Source organism: Bufo bufo, chromosome 4, assembly GCF_905171765.1.
Source record: "Bufo bufo chromosome 4, aBufBuf1.1, whole genome shotgun sequence".
Lineage (NCBI taxonomy): Eukaryota > Metazoa > Chordata > Amphibia > Anura > Bufonidae > Bufo > Bufo bufo.
Genome location: NC_053392.1, coordinates 130421355 through 130444032, shown reverse-complemented (window position 1 = coordinate 130444032; position 22678 = coordinate 130421355). Strand labels below are relative to the sequence as shown.

The 22678-nt window shown below is 47.3% G+C and overlaps 1 protein-coding gene across 3 annotated transcripts in view; it reads right to left on the bottom strand.

Annotated features, from left to right (window-relative positions):
* The window catches only part of YEATS2 (YEATS domain containing 2), a 106021-nt gene that overhangs the window by 64942 nt on the left and 18401 nt on the right, over positions 1–22678 (bottom strand). For all 3 annotated transcript variants that reach the window (XM_040427888.1, XM_040427885.1, XM_040427887.1), the window contains exons 5-10: positions 20765–20992; positions 15607–15722; positions 14538–14699; positions 12375–12486; positions 10587–10631; positions 2904–3057 (exon numbers count right to left, since the gene is read on the bottom strand). In XM_040427888.1, coding sequence (XP_040283822.1) covers positions 2904–3057; positions 10587–10631; positions 12375–12486; positions 14538–14699; positions 15607–15722; positions 20765–20992 — 817 coding nt within the window. The remainder of the gene's footprint in view (positions 1–2903; positions 3058–10586; positions 10632–12374; positions 12487–14537; positions 14700–15606; positions 15723–20764; positions 20993–22678) is intronic.

Here is a 22678-nt window from a genome sequence, read left to right as displayed (position 1 = left end):
TGAAGCCTGCAATACACCTTCTAGTAGGAGATGATACACAAGATTACTATAAAACCACTTGTTCTGGTACAGAATTAACCCTGTGATGTTTTTGTTGTTACTAGAAGTCAATCGACTAGTTACAGATACCCGAAATGGTGAAAAATTACTTATAAAAGTACAACAATTAACGTCTCCTTGTGGCTGCCTTGCTGTCCCCATACAGTATAATGTCTCCTTGTGGCTGCCCCCATACAGTGTAACGTCTCCTTGTTGCTTCCCCCATACAGTGTAACGTCTCCTTGTGGCTGCCCCCATACAGTATAATGTCTCCTTGTGGCCGCCCCCATACAGTATAATGTCTCCTTGTGGCTGCCCCCATATAGTATAATGTCTCCTTGTGGCCCCAAGTGTTTTTTTCTTCTACATGGGCATTTATCGCGATATATAGCGCTATCGCGATAAATTTCTTAATATCGTTATTGTGGGAATATTTTTGATATCGTCCAACACTAATTCTTGGTAATGTCACTGTTGTGCCATATTTTCTCCACTTGATGATGACTGTCTTCACTGTGTTCCATGGTATATCTAATGCCTTGGAAATTCTTATGTACCTTTCTCCTGACTGATACCTTTTAACAATGAGATACCACTGATGCTTTGGAAGCTCTCTGTGGACCATGGCTTTTGCTGTTGGATGCAACTAAGAAAATTTCAGGAAAGACCAACTAGAGCAGCTAAACTTTATTTGGGGTTAATCAGAGGCACTTTAAATAATGGCAGGTGTATGCTGACTCCTATTTAACATGATTTTGAATGTGATTGCTTAAAGGGATTCTGTCACCAGGTTTTGGGCTATAGAGCTGCGGACATGCACGGCTAGATCGCCGCTAGCATGTCCGCAATATATGTGTCCTATAGGGCTGTGTGGTTTTAATTTCTTTAAAAAAGCATTTTATAGATATGTAAATGAGTGTTGAATGTGTTCAAGGGGCTGCACTAACCTTCCTTGTGCCCAGCCACACCCGCCTGTGAAGGAGCCCAGCACCGCCTATGTCTCCTCTTTTCATCAACGATAGCCTTAATCTCGCGATGCGCGAGCTCGCGCATGCGCAGTTCTTTCCCTGAAGCTGATGCCAGCACAGGGAAGGAACACTATACCGCATCGCGAGATTACGGCTATCTATCGTTGATGAAAGGAGGAGACATATCGCGGTGCTGGGCTCCTTCACAGGCGGGCGTGGCTGGGCACGGCTGGGCACAAGGAAGGTTAGAGCAGCCCCTTGGACACATTCAACACTCATTTACATATCTATAAAATGCTTTTTTAAAGAAATTAAAACCACACAGCCCTATAGGACACATATATTGCGGACATGCTAGCGGCGATCTAGCCGTGCATGTCCGTATCTCTATAGCCCAAAACCTGCTGACAGAATCTCTTTAATTCTGAACACAGCTATATCCCCAGTTATAAGAGGGTGTGCACACTTATGCAACCACATTATTTTAGGTTTTTTGTTTTGTTTTCTTCCCTCCACCTAAAAGATTTCAGTTTGTTTTTCAATTGAGTTGTACAGTTTATAGGTCACATTAAAGGTGGAAAAAGTTCTGAAATGATTTATCTTTGTCTCATTTTATTACAGCACAGAAACCTGACATTTTAAGGCTACTTTCACACCTGCGTTCGGGTGTCCGCTCGTGAGCTCCGTTTCAAGGGGCTCACGAGCGGCCCTGAACGCAGCCGTTCAGCTCTAAGGCATTCTCAGTGGAGGCGGATCCGCTGAGAATGCATCCGCCTGCCAGCGCTCAGCCTCCGCTCCGTGAGCGGACACCTGAACGCTGCTTGCAGCGTTCGGGTGTCCGCCTGGCCGTGCGGAGGCGAGCGGATCCGTCCAGACTTATAATGGAAGTCAATGGGGACGGATCCGCTTGAAGATGACACCATATGGCTCAATCTTCAAGCGGATCCGTTCCCCATTGACTTTCAATGTAAAGTCTGAACGGATCCGCTCAGGCTACTTTCAGACTTAGAAAATTTTCTAAGTTATAATGCAGACGGATCCGTTCTGAACGGATGCAAACGTCTGCATTATAGGAGCGGATCCGTCTGATGAAACATCAGACGGATCCGCTCCGAACGCTAGTGTGAAAGTAGCCTAACAGGGGTGTGTAGACTTTTTATATCCACTGTATACTGCCCGGATCTTCTCCATAATGTCCTATATGGTGCTTAATAGTGAAAGACAGTTAGGAAACAGAATCTGCTGTCTCCATGTGTAGTCTATGAGAAGCTGCTAGTCTCCACCCACCAGCCCAGATACAACAGAGAATTAGAAATACATTATGGAAAGCAGAGAACTGCTAAAAAATGTGTCTGATAATGATCAGGTAATGTCAAATAATGATCAGGTAAAGTTAACTCATGTGTGCACATAGTGTATGACAGCTCATCCTGAAGTGTTATCTGAAGCAATCTGGAGCAACCGACGGCCATAACTTCATCAAATACAAGATGATACATGATATCAGCAGCCCATCCCCGATTTACACGGGAAGATGTATGATCCCATAAAGGATCTGATCAGCTGACAAATGAACATTTGCTTATTTGACATCTTATCGACTCGTGCAGAAGACCTTATGTTTCTGCAGGGATTTGGCATTACCAAACAAAACTCCATCTACTGTAAAAACTATGATCTATTGAAAACAATGTTCTGCTAAAAGACTGATGGTTAAGCATTACATTTCCACTAAGAAATAGATTGTGAAGGTGTGACACTTCAATGGGGCATCCCGGTCAACACGTCTGAAGTCTGCAGACAGTCTAAACGTACAGACAGTATAAAGATAAGGCAGATTTATCACAATCAGTGTTGGAGGTCTAATAACAAGCTGCTTATCTACTATAAATGCACCTTTTTCTGTTAACTCATGACTCGCTTTCTGCGGTGAAGATTTGATGGCGGTAGGTCCAGGCGCAGATCCTTCAGACTGACTAGATTCATTAGAAGACTGCGAATAGAGGTAATCTTCTCCGAAGGAGTGTCTAAGAAGTTCAACTTCAACAACCTGCAGACAAACCAGTAAGAGAATGAATACCTCTAAGGACTCGGGGGTCATGTATGATGCAAAGTATGCCACTTTTTGGAGAAGTTTTGTAGCAAATTCGGTCGCAAAGAGGATATGCGGCCGAATCTGCGACTTCTCCCCACTCACGTAATTTTTCTGAGGTGGCGTAAAAAGTGGGCATGGCGTGGGCCGGCCGGCTCATCTCATTTATCATTTTCTTTTTTTTTTAAATCAGATATTTTTATTTGATTTTCACAGGCATATTAAGAACAAAAACGAGATTTTTGTATAACTTACCAGTAAAATCTCTTTCTCGCTCTTTCCTTTGGGGACACAGAAGACCTTGGGTATAGCTCATCTCCATAGGAGGCGTGACACTAAGTGAAAGCTGTTAAGCCCCTCCTCCACAGCTATACCCTCAGCCTGGAGAGAGAGACCGCCAGTTGCGTGTCCAAGCAGTGAGAAAAGGCAAAGTCCAACAAGGAACCAACAAGCCAACTACCCAACGGGTAACACAAACTCGGAAACCGTGTAGAGAAAAAATGAATGGGTGGGTGCTGTGTCCCCCAAGGAAAGAGCGAGAAAGAGATTTTACTGGTAAGTTATACAAAAATCTCGTTTTCTCGCCCAGTTTCCTTGGGGGACACAGAAGACCTTGGGACGTTCAAAAGCAGTCCAAAAGGGGAGGGACCACAGCTCCAAGGCGAAGCACCCGAAGGCATCAAGGAACCGCCGCCTGCAGACCCAGGCGGACCAAGGCAGCATACGCCGAAGCCAGAGTATGCACCCTGTAGAACTCTGTAAAGCGTGCACGGAAGACCTGTGGCCGCCCTGCTCAAATGCATGGCCGAAGCCCAATGCCTCCGGCCCAGGAGGCACCGATCGCTCTGGTGAAATGAACGGTGACAGCAAAGGCAGAATCCTGCCCTCGGTGCGGTAACCTCAGCAATAGCCAATCTGATAAGGCGGAGGAAAACCACCCTTGAGTCCGTCAACTCTAAGCGCGGACCTCCAGGAAACCCAAGAGACCGAACGTCGACAAGAGTCGGAGATCTCCAAGTAAAACCGGCAAGGCCCAAACAACGTCCAAATCGGTGAAGTGTTGAAGCGAAAGGCAAACACCACCTTCAGAAGGAAGGAACGGGATGTAGAACAGCCCTGTCCTGGGAAAAGACATAAGGCTCAGAACAAAAAGGGGCCATTCAGGCACCCGTCAGAGACACGACTGATACGGAAACACAACCGTACAGGACAGACGGGGTAGAGAGAACTTCTGTAACGGCTCCAAGGACAAGATTGGAGCACCGAGAGCTCAGTATGAAGTTCCCAGGGCGATACCGAAGGACAGTACAGAGGAACCAAAGAGCCATTTCGAGTAAGAAGGTCTTGACAGGCCCAGAGGGCCGGGGAACGCTGGAAGAGGAAGAACAGCGCTGACACTTGACACCTCAAGTAAAGGAATCCCAGTCCCAGGTCCAGGCCGGACTGGAAAAAAGACAGAACCATGGGGAGAGAAAAGGTCAGAGTGGGGAATGCACAGCTTCCCACAGAACCCCAGACAAAAGAACCATAAGTCTTACGACAGATCCTGGACGAAATACAGCCAGGAGCGGACAGTAGCAAACCCGCTGGAGTCGCCTGGCAAGCGGGCGAAAAAACCCAATGTGATCAGGCGCAGACCAGTAACACGGGCAGAAGTCGACAAAACTGGTCCCGTCGGCCCCCGAGCAACGTTGTCCCGTATCCACCCTAGCGGGGGAGCAGAAGGACAGACTGAAAGGAACCAAAGGGCCCGCCCAGCATCCGCCAGATGCCAGGACAAGACAGGCTAAAGTCCATGCTGATGTAGCCATGTTCTACAGTCCCGGTGTGGGAGATCAAAGGACAATCTGGACCGAAAGGTAGTCCCCCCAAGTTACCGAGAAGGTAAGTCTACAGCAGGACCATTGACTTAGAATGGACCACGCAATCTGCACTCAGCGGGAGGACAGAACGCGGTAGACTCGGTAAATAGGCACAGCTAATACAGCCAGTGTGAACAAGGGAGACAGTACGAGGCCAAGAGGAACACCGGAACCATCCACATGAACAACCATGCTCTCCCCAGAGGGGAGGACAGTGAAGGAACAGCCTCTGAAGTCTGGCGGGACAGAAGCCACATCGGAGTGATCTGTACCGAGCGGGAGCCAAACAGAGCCGGCGAGATAAGGTAGTCGAGACAGAGGCCGGCATAACACCCTCCAACCGAACGGAGGAGTGGGCAACAGGGGAGCCATAGGACAGCTCAAAAGCAGAACCCTGCTACACTGTGAGATGCCCGGTTCACCGCCTCGCAGAAGGCGAATACCCTGAAGAACCCAAGGTGGAGGTCCTCCGGACCTGGGTAATCGAGCACCCAAGAGAATTTGGGTGACCTTCCCGAGAAAAGCGGCCCGCACCTGGTAGCAGATCAGACTGAAGCGTAGAGGCGCCAAGAGGAAGGACTCATACCACACTACATCCGAAGAGGAGGAAATTGCAGCAGGCAAGGGAACCGCAGTCCTGCCAGAGCCAACGAAGAATTCGAGGGGCGCTCCAGACAACAGCACTCCCGACCATGTGACCACTAACGCAGGGAAGCAATACCGCGGAAGGACGAATGGGCACGCATCTAGGAACCACGAACACTCCCTGGGATGAAGGGCCAACTAAATGAATGAGTACCACCCAGCTCCGTGCAGCAGAGAGCAAGTAGAGCCCGTCCGGGTCAGGTGGACAGAATGAACTCCTTAGAGACGAGTGCAAGGCTTGCGGCAAGCATCGTATCCCAAGAAAACAAAAGTATGCCGCAGGAAGCAGGTGAGGCATACGTACGAGCAGCCCGTAAGCAGTGAGAAGGCCAACCCACCTACAGGAGGAGAAGGCATAAACGGCCCAAACAACGCACAAGAACGTCCGCTCACTGCAAAAAGGTTAATTCAGCGAAAAAGGGGGCTCGCCACAGAGTGCCACAGCATGTACGGAATTGCAAAGTGCAACCTGAAAGGGAGTTATGCACAAGCCTAGTATAGCATGCGATGGAACGCAAGCAGTCCGCCCCGAAAGGGGGGAAATTGTATCTGGCAAACTGCAGTCGGCAAGAGTGCAAAGGCCGGTCCCAAAAGGGAGTGATGCCTAAGGCCGTACCTACTTCAGAGAAGCAGGACATACCCTATAATCCAGCAGAAACGCAGGAGGTCCACCTAGTGAAAGGGGAACATGCACAGGGTTATCCTAGCATTAAGTGAGTGTGCAATAATACACCCAACACTGATTTAGCGAGAGTGCTACTACTCTGCCAATGAAGGGGGACATGTACAAGTCCAGCACAGCCATACAAGGACAGCCGTGAATCTCATGAGCGTGCCAAATTCTGCCCATGGAACAAGGGGTGGTCACGCACAAGGCCAGCACCGTATCCAATGGGAGTGCAAGCGTTCCACCCATGTTAGAGGGCCATGCTCATGGCCAGCAAGGTATCCGGTGAGAGTGTAGCATGCCGCCCAGAAAAAAGGGGGGGTAATGCACATGGCCAGCATCTCATCCAGGGAGAGTGCGTGCACCCGCCATGTATGGGAGTCATACACATGGCCAGCAACGTACTGGTGAGAGACAACACAGTCAGTGAGAATGTGTGTATGTCACCTGAGGAAGGAAGGCATGCCCATGGCAGGCAGCGAATCCAGCGAGAGTGCGTACACCGCCCACGGAAGAGGGGTCATGCATATGGCCGACAGCGGATCCTGCGAGAGTGCAAGCACCCCGCCATGTATGGGGTACATACACATGGCCAGCAACGTACCTGCGAGAAAACAACCACAGACAGAGGGATGTATGTATGCTGCCTGAATCATGCCTATGGCCGGCAGCGGAACCAGTGAGAGTGCAGCATAGTAACATAGTACATAAGTTCATCATAGCACATCAGAGAGAGTGCAGCGTTCCGCCTATGGAAGGGGGTCGTGCACATAGCCAGTACCGAATCCGGTGAGAGTGCAGTATTCCGCCTAAAAAGGGGGGTCATGCACACGATCGGCAACAGATCCAGTGAGAGTGTAGCGTTCCGCCTAAGAAGGGGGTCACGCACATGGCCGACAGCGAATCCAGTGAGAGCGCTGCGTTCCGCCCATGGAAGGGGGTCACGCACATGGCCGGCAGTGAATCCAGTGAGAGTGCAGCGTTCCGCCTAGAGAAGGGGGTCGTGCACATGGCCGGCAGCAAATCCATAGAGAGTGCAGCATTCCGCCTATGGAAGGGGGTTGTGCACATGGCCAGCACCGTATCCGGTGAAGGTGCAGCATTCCGCCTAAAAGGGGGTCATGCACATGGCCAGCCGGCAGCCAGGGAGAGTGCAGTATCCCGCCTAGGAGGGGGGGGATGCACATGGCAGGCACCATAACTGGAGAGATGATGAATGCTGCCTACGGAAGGGCCGCATGCACTTGGCCAGCGCCGTATCCTGGAAGAGGGCAGGAAAACCGCCTAAAAGGGGAAATGCCCTAGCACCGACGCAGGTTGGGAGCGCAACACTATGCCGCCTGTGGAAAGAGGGCATGCAGACATGCAGCACTACTGATGAGGCTGCAGCGTCCTGCGCAGTCCAATAGAAATCTGTTATTATATATATATATATATATATATATATATATATATTTTTTTATTAAAAACACAGCCTCTCTGAGGCTAAAGGGGGCCACCATATAGGGGCACAGATAGTCAGGAAAAAGGGGGGGCCAGCCATACTGGCCCATTGGGAGCCGGCCTGTACCCAAAAGGGTTAACATGGATCCGGCCTGGAGGGCGGCGCTGCGATCCCCTGGGGGCGGAGGAACCTCCCGGCGGGAAAAATTCGCGCCTGGAGAAGTTCCCGCCCCCTCCACCAGAGGCCGGAATTTTGCGGCCTAGCAGGCCGTGAGGCCGGGGTCTAAATTTGCGGCACCCGGTATGTACCGCCGGAACCTGAGGCGGAGTGGCGCATCAAACCGGCCGCGGGTGCCCACCCCGCGGGCCGGTCGGAATTGCGGCCCAGCAGGCCGCGAAGCCTGGGCCAAAATTTGCGGAGCCCCACCGACCGGCACCGACGGTCGGCCGGGGCCTGCTGGGCATAGAAGTCAAGCCCAAAGCCGGCTGCGGGAGCCCACCCCGCCGGCCGGAAGAGTCAGGGGCCCGGAATGGCGGCTTGCCGGCCGCGGGAGCCCACCCCGCCGGCCGGAAGAGTCAGGGGCCCGGAATGGCGGCTTGCCGGCCACGGGAGCCCACCCCGCCGGCCGGAAGAGTCAGGGGCTCGGAATGGCGGCTTGCCGGCCGCGGGAGCCCACCCCGCCGGCCGGAAGAGTCAGGGACCCGGAATGGCGGCCTAGCAGGCCGCGGAGCCTGGGCTAAGATTTTTGCGGCGCCCGGCCGCACCAGAGTACCAATGTCGGCCGGAGGCGAGGCCTCACTCCACAGCCGTCAGGAGCCTCAGGCCCTGAGCAACACTCCGGTAGGAGATGGGGGGGGACCCAGAGACCGGGTGCCTGTGGTAGAAATAAACTATGTTGCCGCTTCTGTAGCTGGCTGTGGAGACAGCCACTGGCTGCATGTCTATGGGAGCCAGGCAGGGGGGGGGGTAAGGCAGAAGGAGATTGCCGCTCTGCAGGTGCCAGCATAGATCCAGCAGGGGACTAGAGGCCCAGTATGGGGGTCAGGCACGCAGGAGACCGGGGGGGACGGGGACGTAGGGCTGGAGAAGCCTCTCTCTTACCACAGCCGTCTTCACCCTCGGTCCATTCCAGCAGGGTCGCCCCTTCAGCTACTGGCACCGTAGTGGCAGGACGCTGGAAGAGGGACTTGGCGTGCGGGCGACCCTTGGGCTGGCGGGATGCAGGGGAGCTAGGCTGCCCTGGTCCACCTTGCCTTCTGTGGGGGAGGCAGCAGTGCGGGTGACCGGCACTGGCGCAGCTCAACCCCGGGAGAACAGAGAGGTCTAGTGCGTCTCTGTTGTCCCTGATGATCTGGAACAAAAATAAAATAAAAAAGTAAAAATCTAAAATTTAAACAAGGAGAATACAGCCCTGCAGAGCAGGGAGTGTCTTGCCTCCTTGGACACTAAGCAAAAACTGTCAGTCTCTCTCTCCAGGCTGAGGGTATAGCTGTGGAGGAGGGGCTTAACAGCTTTCACTTAGTGTCACGCCTCCTATGGAGATGAGCTATACCCAAGGTCTTCTGTGTCCCCCAAGGAAACTGGGCGAGAAAGTAACCCTACCTCCCCCCCTCCCCCCTACTCTCCCCCCCCCCTCCCCCACCCTCCCTCCCAATCCCAGAGTCTTGTGACCAATCGAGTCCAAAGTCCACGGATCTGGTAGTGATTCCGGCGTAAATCACCATACACTCACCCTGCATACACCATTCTTCATATCCCAAGTCATATATCACATGCCTATCTCATCATCATATATCACATCCCAACAGCATTTCATTTATCATTTTCTACACCAGCGCCTCTACATAACTTAGGAGCATCAAGTGCCAGCAGACATGGACTAAGACCGGCGTCTAAATTGCCGGTCTTAGTAAATGTCCCCCTTGGCCTATTAAAGGGTTTCTACTACTTTGTTTTCACATAATTAGCTTTCAGACACTAGCGATCCGCTAGTGTCTGCTCTACCAAACAATCCTAATATAATAGGTTTTGGTGCAGCCGTTTCACTAAAAAAAGAACTTATATTGATATGCTAATGAGCCTCTAGGTGCTATGGGGGCGTCATTAGCATCTAGAGGCTCGGTCTACCTTCACAAAATGCCGCCGCCCAGCGCGTCCCTCCAGCCCGCCCATCTCCTCCGGAATGCGATCCTCCCTGTGAGCCAGCGGACGAATTCTCGCGCATGCGCCGTGCGCGTCTGTATTTGGCGCATGCGCAGTGAATGTCTGACAGCTTCCCTGCTCAGACATCTCCACTGCGCCTGCGCCGATGACGTCATAGTGCTCCGAGGAACAGGCGCAGTGGAGATGTCTGTGCAGAAAGCGGACAGACATTCACTGCGCATGCGCCGAATACAGACGCGCATGGCGCATGCGCGAGAATTCGTCCGCTGGCTCACAGGGAGGATCGCATTCCGGAGGAGATGGGCGGGCTGGAGGGACACGCTGGGCGGCGGCATTTTGTGAAGGTAGACAGAGCCTCTAGGTGCTAATGACGCCCCCATAGCACCTAGAGGCTCATTAGCATATCAATATAAGTTCTTTTTTTAGCGAAACGGCTGCACCAAAAGCTATTATATTAGGATTGTTTGGTAGAGCAGACACTAGCGGATCGCTAGTGTCTGAAAGCTAATTATGTGAAAACTAAGTGGTAGAAACCCTTTAATGTAGAACTATGTCAATAAGTCCAAAATATAAGAATTCTGCTTGCACAACCAATTCCAAAGGACCCAACAGCCACATCTGAACAAACTTACACAACGAAGAAAACAAACCAAACCAGAGTCTTTGAAAGTTAGAGAAATTTGGAAAGACTTAAAACAAACCATACCGTTTCAGCGCCCAGTGTCTGCAAACCAGTGTATGTTCTGTCCAGCTAAAAAAAAACAAAAAAAAAACAACAACATGGTGTAAAATGATAAATGCAATAACAAGATCCTCTATGATTTAATATAACTTAACTGTTAAACATCTTAGAGTCACTGCACTTTCACACAATTTCATTTCATTTAAAGGGTTTCTACCACCAGAAATACTGTTATGTAGCTGACTGATATAGCGATGCGCTAATGTCAGCACTACATAACAGTATGTTTCTAACATTAGTCCCTGCAGCCGTTTTTTAAAAAAAAAAGCACTTTTATTATATGCTAATGAGCCTCTAGGTGCTATGTGGGCGTAAAATCAGCACCTAGAGGCTCCGTCCACTCACCCATTATCCCGCCCAGGTCCCCTGTTCTGCCCGCCCCGCTCCTCTTGATTGATGGCACGATCCACCGCACCGTTGACGAAATCCCGCGCCTGCGCCGTTCACTTCTGTCTTCAGCGCAGGCGCAGTGAGTGAAGGCCGCTCTCCTGATGCCGGCTTCCTCACTGTGACGTGGTCGGCGCAGGCGCAGTGAGGAAGCCGGCATCAGGAAAGCGGCCTTCACTTAATGCGCCTGCGCCGAAGACAGAAGTGAACGGCGCGGGATTTCGTCAACGATGCAGTGGATCGTGCCATCAATCAAGAGGAGCTGGGCGGGCAGAACAGGGGACCTGGGCGGGATAATGGGTGAGTGGACGGAGCCTCTAGGTGCTGATTTTACACCCACATAGCACCTAGAGGCTCATTAGCATATAATAAAAGTGCTTTTTTTTTTACAAAAACGGCTGCAGGGACTCATGTTAGAAACATACTGTTATGTAGTGCTGACATTAGCGCATCGCTAGTGTCAGTCAGCTACAGAACAGTATTTCTGGTGGTAGAAGCCCTTTAAAAGAGAATGATGTAAATAGCTAATTTCTAAATCACTTTATTTACAAATTCTGCCTGCATCCACCTAAAAAAAAGCTGTAAAGTAAAGATCCATCCCTAGTAATAGAGACTCAGAATAGGACTGAGAGGAAGTGCAGGCGTGTCAGAGGTAGCTGAGCTCCTTGGCCTGATAAAAATAAAAATAAACTGCTTCTACACAGCTTCTGAAGTCACATGAGTTTCCTGCTTTTCTGTAAGTGTGATCTCCCCATCCTTATCTGGTCTGTGAGCTCAAGAGAAATGAAAACACAGTGGGAATGGGAAGTAAGGGAAAGGACGTCACAGAAGTACAATGCAGGCAGATTCCGCAGAAGGGAGACATCCCCTGCTTCTGAGAGAAATGCATCTAGCTGTGCAGCTGAAGTAAGAAATAATTAGGCTCAAAAGACATTAGGGAAGCCCCCCAAAAGAACCTTTCCTTCACAATAATGATAGTACAAAGCACAGCCATTATGCAAACTTTTTTTTTTTTTTAACTCAGGTGCGCTTTATGTCAAATTCACATGGTTTGGATTAATCTAGGGCAGCTAATGTTTTATTTTATTCTCAAATCGATCCTATCCACAACTCAAAAAAAAAGATGTGTTTTATAGTCAGTATTACTCCCCCCCCCCCCCTCTTCCTCCGAGAAAGTAATTTTATAACTGGCAAAGATACTGAAACTGGATAACACAACTAAAGGAGTAATCTAGCTGTATTTTAATGATTAATGTACTAAGACGCTGTTCACACTGCACACAGGCTCTGCCCGCATCTTATAAGCTGATGTGACCAAAGACTCCAAAACCAAAAATGTAGAAAAAAAATTAAAACCCAAAATACCTTCAGGTTATGAATGATATCGATCCTCTTATTTTGGCTGTCTTTAAAGTGTATCTGGACTCTTACAGGAAACTCACCCCAACCTCTGCGTGTTAAGTGGAAAGGAGGCTCCCTAAAGACAAAAAGGTTTCACAAACAATCATAAATCAACACAACTGCATAATACGAGCATAAAAGGGAGTAACAAGGGAACCTAACTGCTCTTCTTATACAGGTGAAACTCGAAAAATTTGAATATCGTGCAAAGTTCATTTATTTCAGTAATGCAACTTAAAAGGGGAAACTAACATATGAGATAGACTCATTACATGCAAAGCGAGATATTTCAAGCCTTTATTTGTTATAATTTGGATGATTATGGCTTACAGCTTATGAAACCCCAAAGTCACAATTTTGAGGTACCCTTTGCTCAGGGGATATGAATTAATTAGCTGACTACAGTGTGACACTTTGAGCCTAGAATATTGAACCTTTTCACAATATTCAAATTTTAAGCTGCATTAATGCAATTCCTTTTAATTTGCATTACTGAAATAAATGGACTTTTGCACGATATTCTAATTTTTCGAGTTTCACCTGTACAACAACTTCCCAATATACAACACATAACCAAAAGTAGGTGGACAACTGAAAATCCCATTCACAAGTACTTTTTGAAAATCTTACCCCAAATCCAGTTTAAATTAAGACTCTCTAGAAGAAGATTCTGAAATATGCTTTATGGATTGTGCAAAGGCACAATGCATGAAAAGCCAATCTGTGAAGTTCTCAATGGAGAATCCACCATAAATATGCTTGGCTAAGTGTGCATGTTTATTTCAATAAGGAGTAGGAAATATTCACTGCCGGACCCCTATGCAGCTCAGTTACTTGAATGCGACTGAGCTGCAGCACCAGGGACACCGACATTTGCATGCATGGTGCTTTGCCAGTGTAAATGTCCAGTTCATTCTGCTGATTGGAGGGCGTCCTGAGGGTCGGATTGGCTATCAGTGTTTATAAGTCCTGGAAAAACCCTTTAAGGCCTCATGCACACGACAGTTGTTCTGATCCGCAGCCGAGCCACAGTTTTTGTGGCTCGGGTGCGGACCCATTCACTTCAATGGGGCTGCAAAAGACGCGGACAGTACTCCGCGTGCTGTCCGCATCCGTTGCTCTGTTCCGTAGCCCCGCAAAAATAATATAACATGTCCTATTCTTTGCCATTTTGGGGACAAGAATAGGCATTTCTACAATAGCCCGCCTGTTCCTTTCCACAAATTGCAGAAGACACACAGGCGGCATCCGTTTTTTGCGGATCCGCAATTTGCGGACCGTAAAAAACGGCACAGTCGTGTGCATGAGGCCTAACAATCAGAAAAATCTATATAATAAAAAAAGTCATGAAGTGTCATTTTTATTTGTTAAATGGGTTTTCTGGGAATACAATCTTGATGACCTATCCTCAGTATAGCTCATCAATACCTGAATGCAGTGGCGTAACTTGAAATGACCGGGCCCCACAGGAAATGTTTGAATGGGCCACCCACTTCCAGCAACTTCTTCCCAAGACCCGTGCAACCCCCACCCCTGAGGATAATTAAGATTGCGCTCTCAGACGAGGCCCAGCAGCCGCGCCGTTCGTTTCCTACAGTGTCACTATATATAATGTCATTGTATAATACAGTTGTGGGGCCCTGACAAAATATTTTAGTCGTCCTCCTAGGTGGGCCCCTTCTGAGTTTGGGCCCCAAAGCAGTCGCTACCCCTATAGCTACGCCCCTGCCTGATTAGTGCTGTTCGACTGAGGGCACCCCCACCGATCAGCAGTTTGAAGAGGTCGTAGCACTCCGGTGAGTGCTGTGGACTACTCATAGCAAATCAAGAACAGTGCTGTACACTTTATAGTGGCTGTGCTTGGTATTGCAGCCCAGGTCCATTCACTTGAATGGAACTGAGCTTGCAACTAGGCCATGTGACTGATGAACGGTAATATTAAACTGGCATAGAAACAGGCCCTTCAGTGGTCATAACCCTATAAATCAGATTTTGATGACTTATCTTGAAGATAGGTCATCAATACTATACTCCCGAATAACATGCATATTATATAAGTTGCCCTTACTTCTTAATTAGTTCATTATATCTATGGAAATTCCAATAAATGTCTGTTCTAAAACTCACCTGACCTCAACAAGGTCATTAGGCTTGTAGCTCGGGTGCAGAAAGAACCAGACCTTTTTCACAAAATGATCAATGCTTGGTTCCTTTCTAGACCCCCTCACATAAATCATCCACTTGTGAGTTGACTGATCATTTTCTTCTCGCTTGTCTGGAGGAATATACCTTAAAATAAAAGAAGGAGTTAAGATAGCATTGGAATAATACAAATGCATTCACACAATTAGTTGATTTCTGGGTATAATTTTCATTTTACAAAGTTGATTAATATCAGCATCACTTAATCACCACTTCTAGATCAGTTATAAAGCTTAACCCGATTGAGCATTTTCGAAACAGTTAGGCTCGGTCACATCAGCATTACGGTAGTCTGGTAGTCCGTTCCGGCAGAGCTGTAGGCTACCAGAATTAATGCATCAGGCATTGCCTGGCACTGCTGGGGCCCTTCCGGATCCTGTGCGCCACAGCTATGCTGGATACTTAATTCTGGTAGTCTGCTATTCTGCCGGAACAGACTACCAGAATTCCGTAATGCAGATGTGGATGTAGCCTTAAAGGATAAGTACACATCTGGGGGCAATTGTTTTATTATTGCACTGTAATCATTCTGAGCTTAAAATATATTTTTACATTTGGTCTTTATTAAAAATATGGAGTCCTTTTTCTATACAGAGCTGAGATGCTCTAGTAGCAAGCTTTGGATTTTATGTCTTTTCCGTCACACCAGGAGCTGACGGCTCTGACCTCTAAACACTCATTATAGTTCAGTTCTTATCTCACTGATAAGAATGTGGCTTAAATAAGTGTTAGATGACTGGCACAAAGTGAAAGTATTAGTGACACAGATAGAAAAACAGTTAAGCCTTTGTGACAGAACAGCTCAATATTTTTAATAAAGACCAATTGACAAAATTATTTTTAGACAAAAATGAGTACCATGCAATCAAAATAAAATTGTCCATATGCCCCAACAGCCCCTTTAAGTGACATTTAAAGACATGGACCCTGCAGAATGAACCAGTCGGCATACATGAACAGGACCAATATTTAATTTTCAGTAATGAAAACATACTTTGAGACATTTCCCACTACGATAGTTTTCTTCACAAAACGTCGAGATGTATCTTCAGATCCCGCAAACCCAGTGGATTTGTCGTTAATATTAATATTTTCTGTTGAGGCAGCATCCTACAGAAATAAGAAATTACTTCACTACATTGCAATGTGAATAAACTGTGCTGCAAGGCAGGATCAGATTTCATTTTTATGGTGAATATAGCATTAGTCCATATTTTCTATGTTTGCAGAGTGCTACCGTACTGCATTGTGTTTGCTTCTACTTTTGTAGTCTGAGCCTTGGCAACGTAGACTTGTGCATTTACTTCAGTTTACAGGATGTGCTGACTCTTTCAGATGAGTGTGTGCAGTCTGGAAATCATGTTCCATGTCCATCATGTTCCATCATGTTCCACGTGCGAGTGTGATCCTCTGTTCTGGACACTGCTCGTCTTGCAGGAGCACACAGGATTATAAATCATTATAATGCTGTGTGCCTCTGCATGAACGTCCTTCTGCAGGATCATACTGAAATAACACTGTCACTATGATTCTGTAGCAATATGGTCATGCAGAGGCATATAGCATCATAAATCATTATAATGCCATGCGCTCCTGCAAGACGAGCAGTGTCCAGAACGGAGGATCATGCACAAACACGGAACGTGATTTCTGGACTGCACATGCTCATGTGAAACAGCCCTAAGTTTGCAGTTCGTTTTTGCAATATGCATTCGGAGGTGTCGTGGTCTCCACTTTGGTCGTGTACTCCTGAGTAACTGCCCTTTTCACAGGCTGTGCAGTGTATATAGCGTCTGCTCTCCCTGAATTCACTTGATGCCTGCAGGCACAGAGAGGTATCCTATAGGGCAGATTCAGTATATTTGTGGATCCTGCTCTCCTTTAATTAATTTGAGACCCGTTGGCATAGGAGAGGTACGATACATATTAGGTTCCCATCCAGAATAAGGTTACCTTGCCGTGGTGGATGGGCACAAATGATTTTTATCCAAATACATTTGCTAAGTACCTCATAATTACTTTATATAGTGAATATAGCATTAGTTTATATATTCTATGTCTACTGAGTGCTGTTGTTGTGTTTATTTTTACAGGATCATTAACCCGTAAAGGACCTCCATCCCTGCTGCATGCGCTGGCATCGGTGAAAACACAGATGCCGGTGTATTAACCCCTTGTATGCCGTGGCCACGTACGGGTGGTACGGGTGCCCTCCGCATCTCTATCGGTTCCCCGGGCTGCAGTGACCGAGACCCGATGGCAGAGAAGGCAGCCTGAAGCCTTCCATAGGCATCGGGAGATTCGGGACCTGCCTTCTACGGAAGCATGTGAGATCCAGCCCCTTAGGCTGGGTCTCACAGGCAGGCTGTCAGCATAAAACCTGACAAGCAATGCATTACAATACTGGATGTTTTGTAATGCATTGCAGAGAGGATCAGACCCCAGAAGTTTTAGTCCCAAAGTGCGACAAAAATAAAAAGTAAAAACAGCAATTTTTTTGTTACCTTGTCGCATCCGTGACAACCTGCTCTATAAAAAATAGCACATAATCTAACCAGTGAGATAAACACTGTAAAAACAAAAAATAAATATGGTGCGAAAACAGCTATTTTTTTGTTACCTTGCCTCACAAAAAGTGTAATATAGAGTAGGGGTGGGCGATATGGCCTAAAATCTATATTGCGATATAATTTTAAGCATGTGCGATATGCGATATATATCGCGATATATTGTTTTCTATATTTGGGGGGGGGGGAGGGTGTTTAAACTTTTTTTTTTTTTACTTTTTATTTAATAACTATTAGCCTCCTTAAGGGCTAGAACCCTTGTCATATTCACCCTAATAGAGCTCTATTAGGGTGAATAGGACTTTACACTCTCCCTTCTGCCCTGTGCTTTGTGCACACAACAGTAGGGAGCTGACCATGGCAGCCAGCCTCTCATGTGCCCCCCAGCCTATCGTGTGCCCCCCAGCCTATCGTGTTCCCCCCAGCCTATCATGTGCCCCGCAGCCTCTGATCAGCCCCCCAGCCCCTGATCAGCCCCCCATGTGCCCCCCAGCCTCTCATGTGCCCCCCCGCCTCTGATCAGCCCCCCAGCCTCTCATGTGCCCCCCCCCCCGCCTCTGATCAGCCCCCCAGCCTCTCCCTCTTATCAGCCCCCTCTGGTAATAAACCCACCCCCCCGCCCTCCCTCCCCAGTATTAATCATTGGTGGCAGTGGCCACAGGGTCCCCCTCCCCCCCCCCCCATCATTGGTGGCAGTGGGCAGTTCTGATCGGAGTCCCAGCAGTGTAATGCTGGGCCTCCGATCGGTTACCATGGCAGCCAGGATGCTACTGAAGTCCTGGCTGCGATGGTATGTTAGTGAGCAGCATTATACTCACGTGCGCCGTGGCCACCGGGCGCTCCTTCTCATAGGTCTGCATTGCTAATGCTATAAGCACAGACAGAAGAAGGAGCGACCGGCGGCCACGGCGCACGTGAGTATAATGCTGCTCACTAACATACCATTGCAGCCAGGACTTCAGTAGCGTGACTCCTGGCTGCCATGGTAACCGATCGGAGCCCCAGCATTACACTGCTGGGACTCCAATCGGAACTGCCCACTGCCACCAATGCAGACAAACATTCCCGGCACCCGACCTCTGGCAGGACGCTGTGATCCGCGCGATTAACCCCTCAACTGAGGGGTTAATCGCGCGGATCACAGCGTGCAGTCATAGGGGCCGGGATATGGCCGGCACATTCATTGGTGGCGCAGTGGCCACAGTCCCTCCCCTCCTCCTCCTACTCTATTCTTAGTGGCCAGCGGCAGCCGCGCACAGTGGGGAGGGAGGGACTCCCTCCTTCTCCACTGTGCCGGCTCAGGAAACCATGGTGCACGCCGAGAGCGCGATCATATTGCGTTCCGGCGATATGCGCAAAATCCATATTGTGGCACAAATTTATATTGTATATCGCCTATATCGCCCACCCCTAATATAGAGAAAACAAAAATCATACATACCCTAGAATAGTATCAACAAAACTGCCACCTTATCTTGTAGTTTCCAAAATGGGGTCAGTTTTTTGGGATTTTCTACTCTAGGGGTGACATGGCAACTTAAAATTATCCCAGTGAAATCTGCCCTCCAAAAACCACATGGCGTTCCTTTCCTTCTGCGCCCTGCCGTGTGCCCGTACAGCAGTTAACGATCACAAATGTGAAAGTTTGTAAATTCAGTTTTGAATACCTTGAGGGGTGTAGTTTCTAACATGAGGCCATTTATGGGTGGTTTCTATTATGTATGCCCCAGAAAGTGACTTCAGACCTGAACTGGTCCTTAAAAAGTGGGTTTGGGAAATTTTCAGAAAATTTCAAGATTTGCTTCTAAACTTCGAAGCCTTCTAAAGTCCCCAAAAAATAAAATGACATTCACAAAATGATTCAAACATAAAGTAGACATATGGGAAATGTAAAGTGATAATTATTATATGAGGTATCACTATCTGTTTTAAAATCAGAGAAATTGAAATTTGGAAAGTTGTGAATTTTTCAAATTTTTGGGTAAATAGATAAAAAAAATAATAATAAGTAAAATAATGAAGTACAATGTGTCACGAGAAAACAGTCTCAGAATGGCTTGGATAAGTAAAAGCGTTCCAAAGTTATTACCACATAAAGTGACACATTTCAGATTTCCAAAAAAACGGCCAGATCCTTAAGGTGAAATATGGCAGGGTCCTGAAAGGCCCAAATAATTTTGTACAAGATGTATTTGCCAAGAATCTCAACTTTACAAAATAAGCGTAGCATTAGCACCAGAATATTTTCTATAACTATGGCATTATTGTACTTTGTGTTTGCAGAGTGCTGTTGCACTGTGTTTTTTTCTTCGTGTCTCTAGCCATGGCAGCGTGCACCTGCGCATTGGGATGTGCTGACTGACACCCTTTTTTTGTAAGGGTCCTGAAAGGGTTAAATTCACTAATAAAACTTAACCTTTTAAAATCAGAGATCCTTGACAGCAACAAGTCTTTGTTGCTATTTTATGCCTCTCAGCCGCTGCATGTTCATAGACTGGATAGAGATTTTACTACGGTGCTGAATGGTGTATTGTGCAGGTCCTACGAAGGTTTCTCTAATATGCTTGTCCTTTATAAATCCCCCTCCACTGCTTCTGATTAGAGTACGTATTCACTCCTGGCAGCTGGCTCAGTCTGTGTTAGGGACCCCTCTGACCTGATGTACCATAGCACCCTCTTGTGAGTTAGCCTTAATCTGTCCAATGTACAAAACCTGTGAGGAGGAGCATTTTGGGCACTCGATGGTATTAAAGGGGTTCTGCACTTTGTTTAAAGTGCAGAACCCCTTTAAATATAGTAAGCACACCTAACCTTGAACCGTCTGGTTCCCTGCTTATGCACATGTGAAGCTAGTTTAATTTATCTAATTCTGTGATTTTATAGATATCCACAACTTTATTTTTTAACTCCCTCCAAACCCACTGCCAACAAATTTTTTTCCAGCTGGAAAACTAATTTAATATTGGAGTGAGCACTTAGTATATGAGTATGTCTGTATGTATGTTGTGAATGCACCAAATCCCTTTTTTGTAGGCATGGAAAAGAGTATAAAGGGCTTTCTGGTTCTTCTTTCCCTAGGATAGGCCATCAATATCAGAACGGTGGGGGTCAGACTTTCAACACCTCCACCGGTCAGCAGTTTAAGTGGGGGCACACTGCTCCAGCAAGCCCCGCATCTTCTTAGGGTATTGCCCACACAGGATGTATAATACAGTAGAAATCTGATTTTGCACCACAGGTCGTTTTATTCTGTGGATTTTTTATGCAGCATATTTATGAGAAATCTTAAAATCTCATCCACTGGTAAAGGACAAAACTGCATGGAAATACATGATGTATCCACAACATGTGAACGTACAAATCTTTTACATTCTGTAGACAGAAAAGCTCAGCTAAGCACAGCTACTACTAAAAGTACAAAGCTGTCACTGACAACCAAGGGGACGCCATGGAGCTTTAAAACTGCTGACCAGTGGGGGAGCCAAGAGTCGTATTTCCAACTGATGTAATATTGATATGCCATTGATTTAGAAAACCTGGAAAACCCCTTTAGCCATACTGATTATAGTACTTCAGAAAGTATACCTTCACAAGGTTGACGTCCGTTGGAGAAGTCCCTTTATGCATTGCTTTGCTAAGAACTTGGTTGTCTTTATCCAACTCACTATGGGTGCAGACCGAGTCAGTTTCCGAATTATTGGCAGAGGGTGTATCGGAGCGGTGGTTTGCGGGAGAAGCAGCCCGAGAGGGGGATTCCATAAACTTCTTTATCGATGGATGGTTCAAAATGGTAGGATCACAAGAAGATGTCGTCTGGGTAAACAAGAGGCAAATTCGTAATGAAATTGTCATTATATTTTCACTGTTCAAAAGTAAACTCTACATAAATCAGTGGAACAAAAAGGAAGAAGAGTAAATAAATAAATATCAAACAGCAATAATAAAAATAATAAAAAAAAAAATTTTCTTCATTCTCAGACATAGACTGACCCTAGACTGCTGGCTGTCCCTGGAAACTGGCTTCCAAATGAGTTTCCAACTCTGCCAGACACCGCATCACAGATTCTAGGTTAAGCAAGACACAATACATAAAGTCTGTATCTAAATCCGGGTTTGCAGGACGACCCCCGGGCTGCTCTTGCAGTGTATCTAGGCTCTTCTAAAGTCTTTCAGTATGTCGAGTGGCAATATTTATGGGAACTCCTCAGCAGATTAAATTTTAGCCCCCGTTTTCACTACGTTGCCCTAAAACTTCTTGACAAGCAGTAAGGCTATTTTCACACTTGCAGCAGTGGGATCCGGCAAGCAGTTCCGTCATCGGAACTGCCTGCTGGATCCGCCGATCTGTATGTGACCGAAAGCATTTGTGAGACGCATCCGGATGCATTGCAAGAACGGATCCGTCTCTCCGCTTGTCATGCGGACAGACGGATCCGTCTTGTATCTTCAGCATTCAGGCAAGTCTTCAGTTTTTTTGGCCGGAGATAAAACCGTAGCATACTACGGTTTTATCTTTTGCCTGATCAGTCAAAATGACTGAACTGAAGACATCCTGAACAGATTACTCCCCATTCAGAATGCATGGGGATATGCCTGATCAGTTCTTTTCCGGTATAGAGCCCCCGTGACGGAACTCAATGCCAGAAAAGAAAAACCCTAGTGTGAAAGTACCTTAGAGGCAACTTAACCTTTTGGAAGCACTTGCTGGTGCTCATAGGACAGATTAACATATTCAAAATGATTTATCTACCTACAATTCAGTATGTGCGAGTATTTCATGTTTCACCTTTCCTTATCCCAGAAACGGCGTTTTGACTACTTGAGAATTTTTGATGGTCTTTTTATTGGCAAGGTCAAATACCTAGATGTAGAGTACGGCTATACTGGTCACAGCCAGGATCGCAGGGGCATCACAGAGTAGTAGTGATCACGTAGAAATGAATGGTGTCGCAAATGTGCTGTGACTACGACCAGTGAATCGCAAAATGCCTCACAATCTACTACATGGTATAAATCCCATTCTTTTGGCTCAAGTGTGGACGGTTGCTCAGTATCTACCTGAAAGTGCTGACAACTCCCCTTTGGTCTAACCCTCACCTGCCCCACTTGCAATCACTGCACCTTTTGCGTGTCCCATTTATCATACACCTATTGCCCTATCATACACCTATATACACCTAGATGCCCGTGATAAGAACATAGCCCTGCCACTTTACAAATCGCTAGTCAGACCACACATGGAGTACTGTGTACAGTTCTGGGCTCCTGTGAACAAGGCAGACATAGCAGAGCTGGAGAGGGTCCAGAGGAGGGCAACTAAAGTAATAACTGGAATGGGGCAACTACAGAACCCTGAAAGATTATCAAAATTAGGGTTATTCACTTTAGAAAAAAGACGACTGAGGGGAGATCAAATTAATATGTATAAATATATCAGGAGTCAGTACAGAGATCTATCCCATCAGCTATTTATCCCCGGGACTGTGACTGTGACGAGGG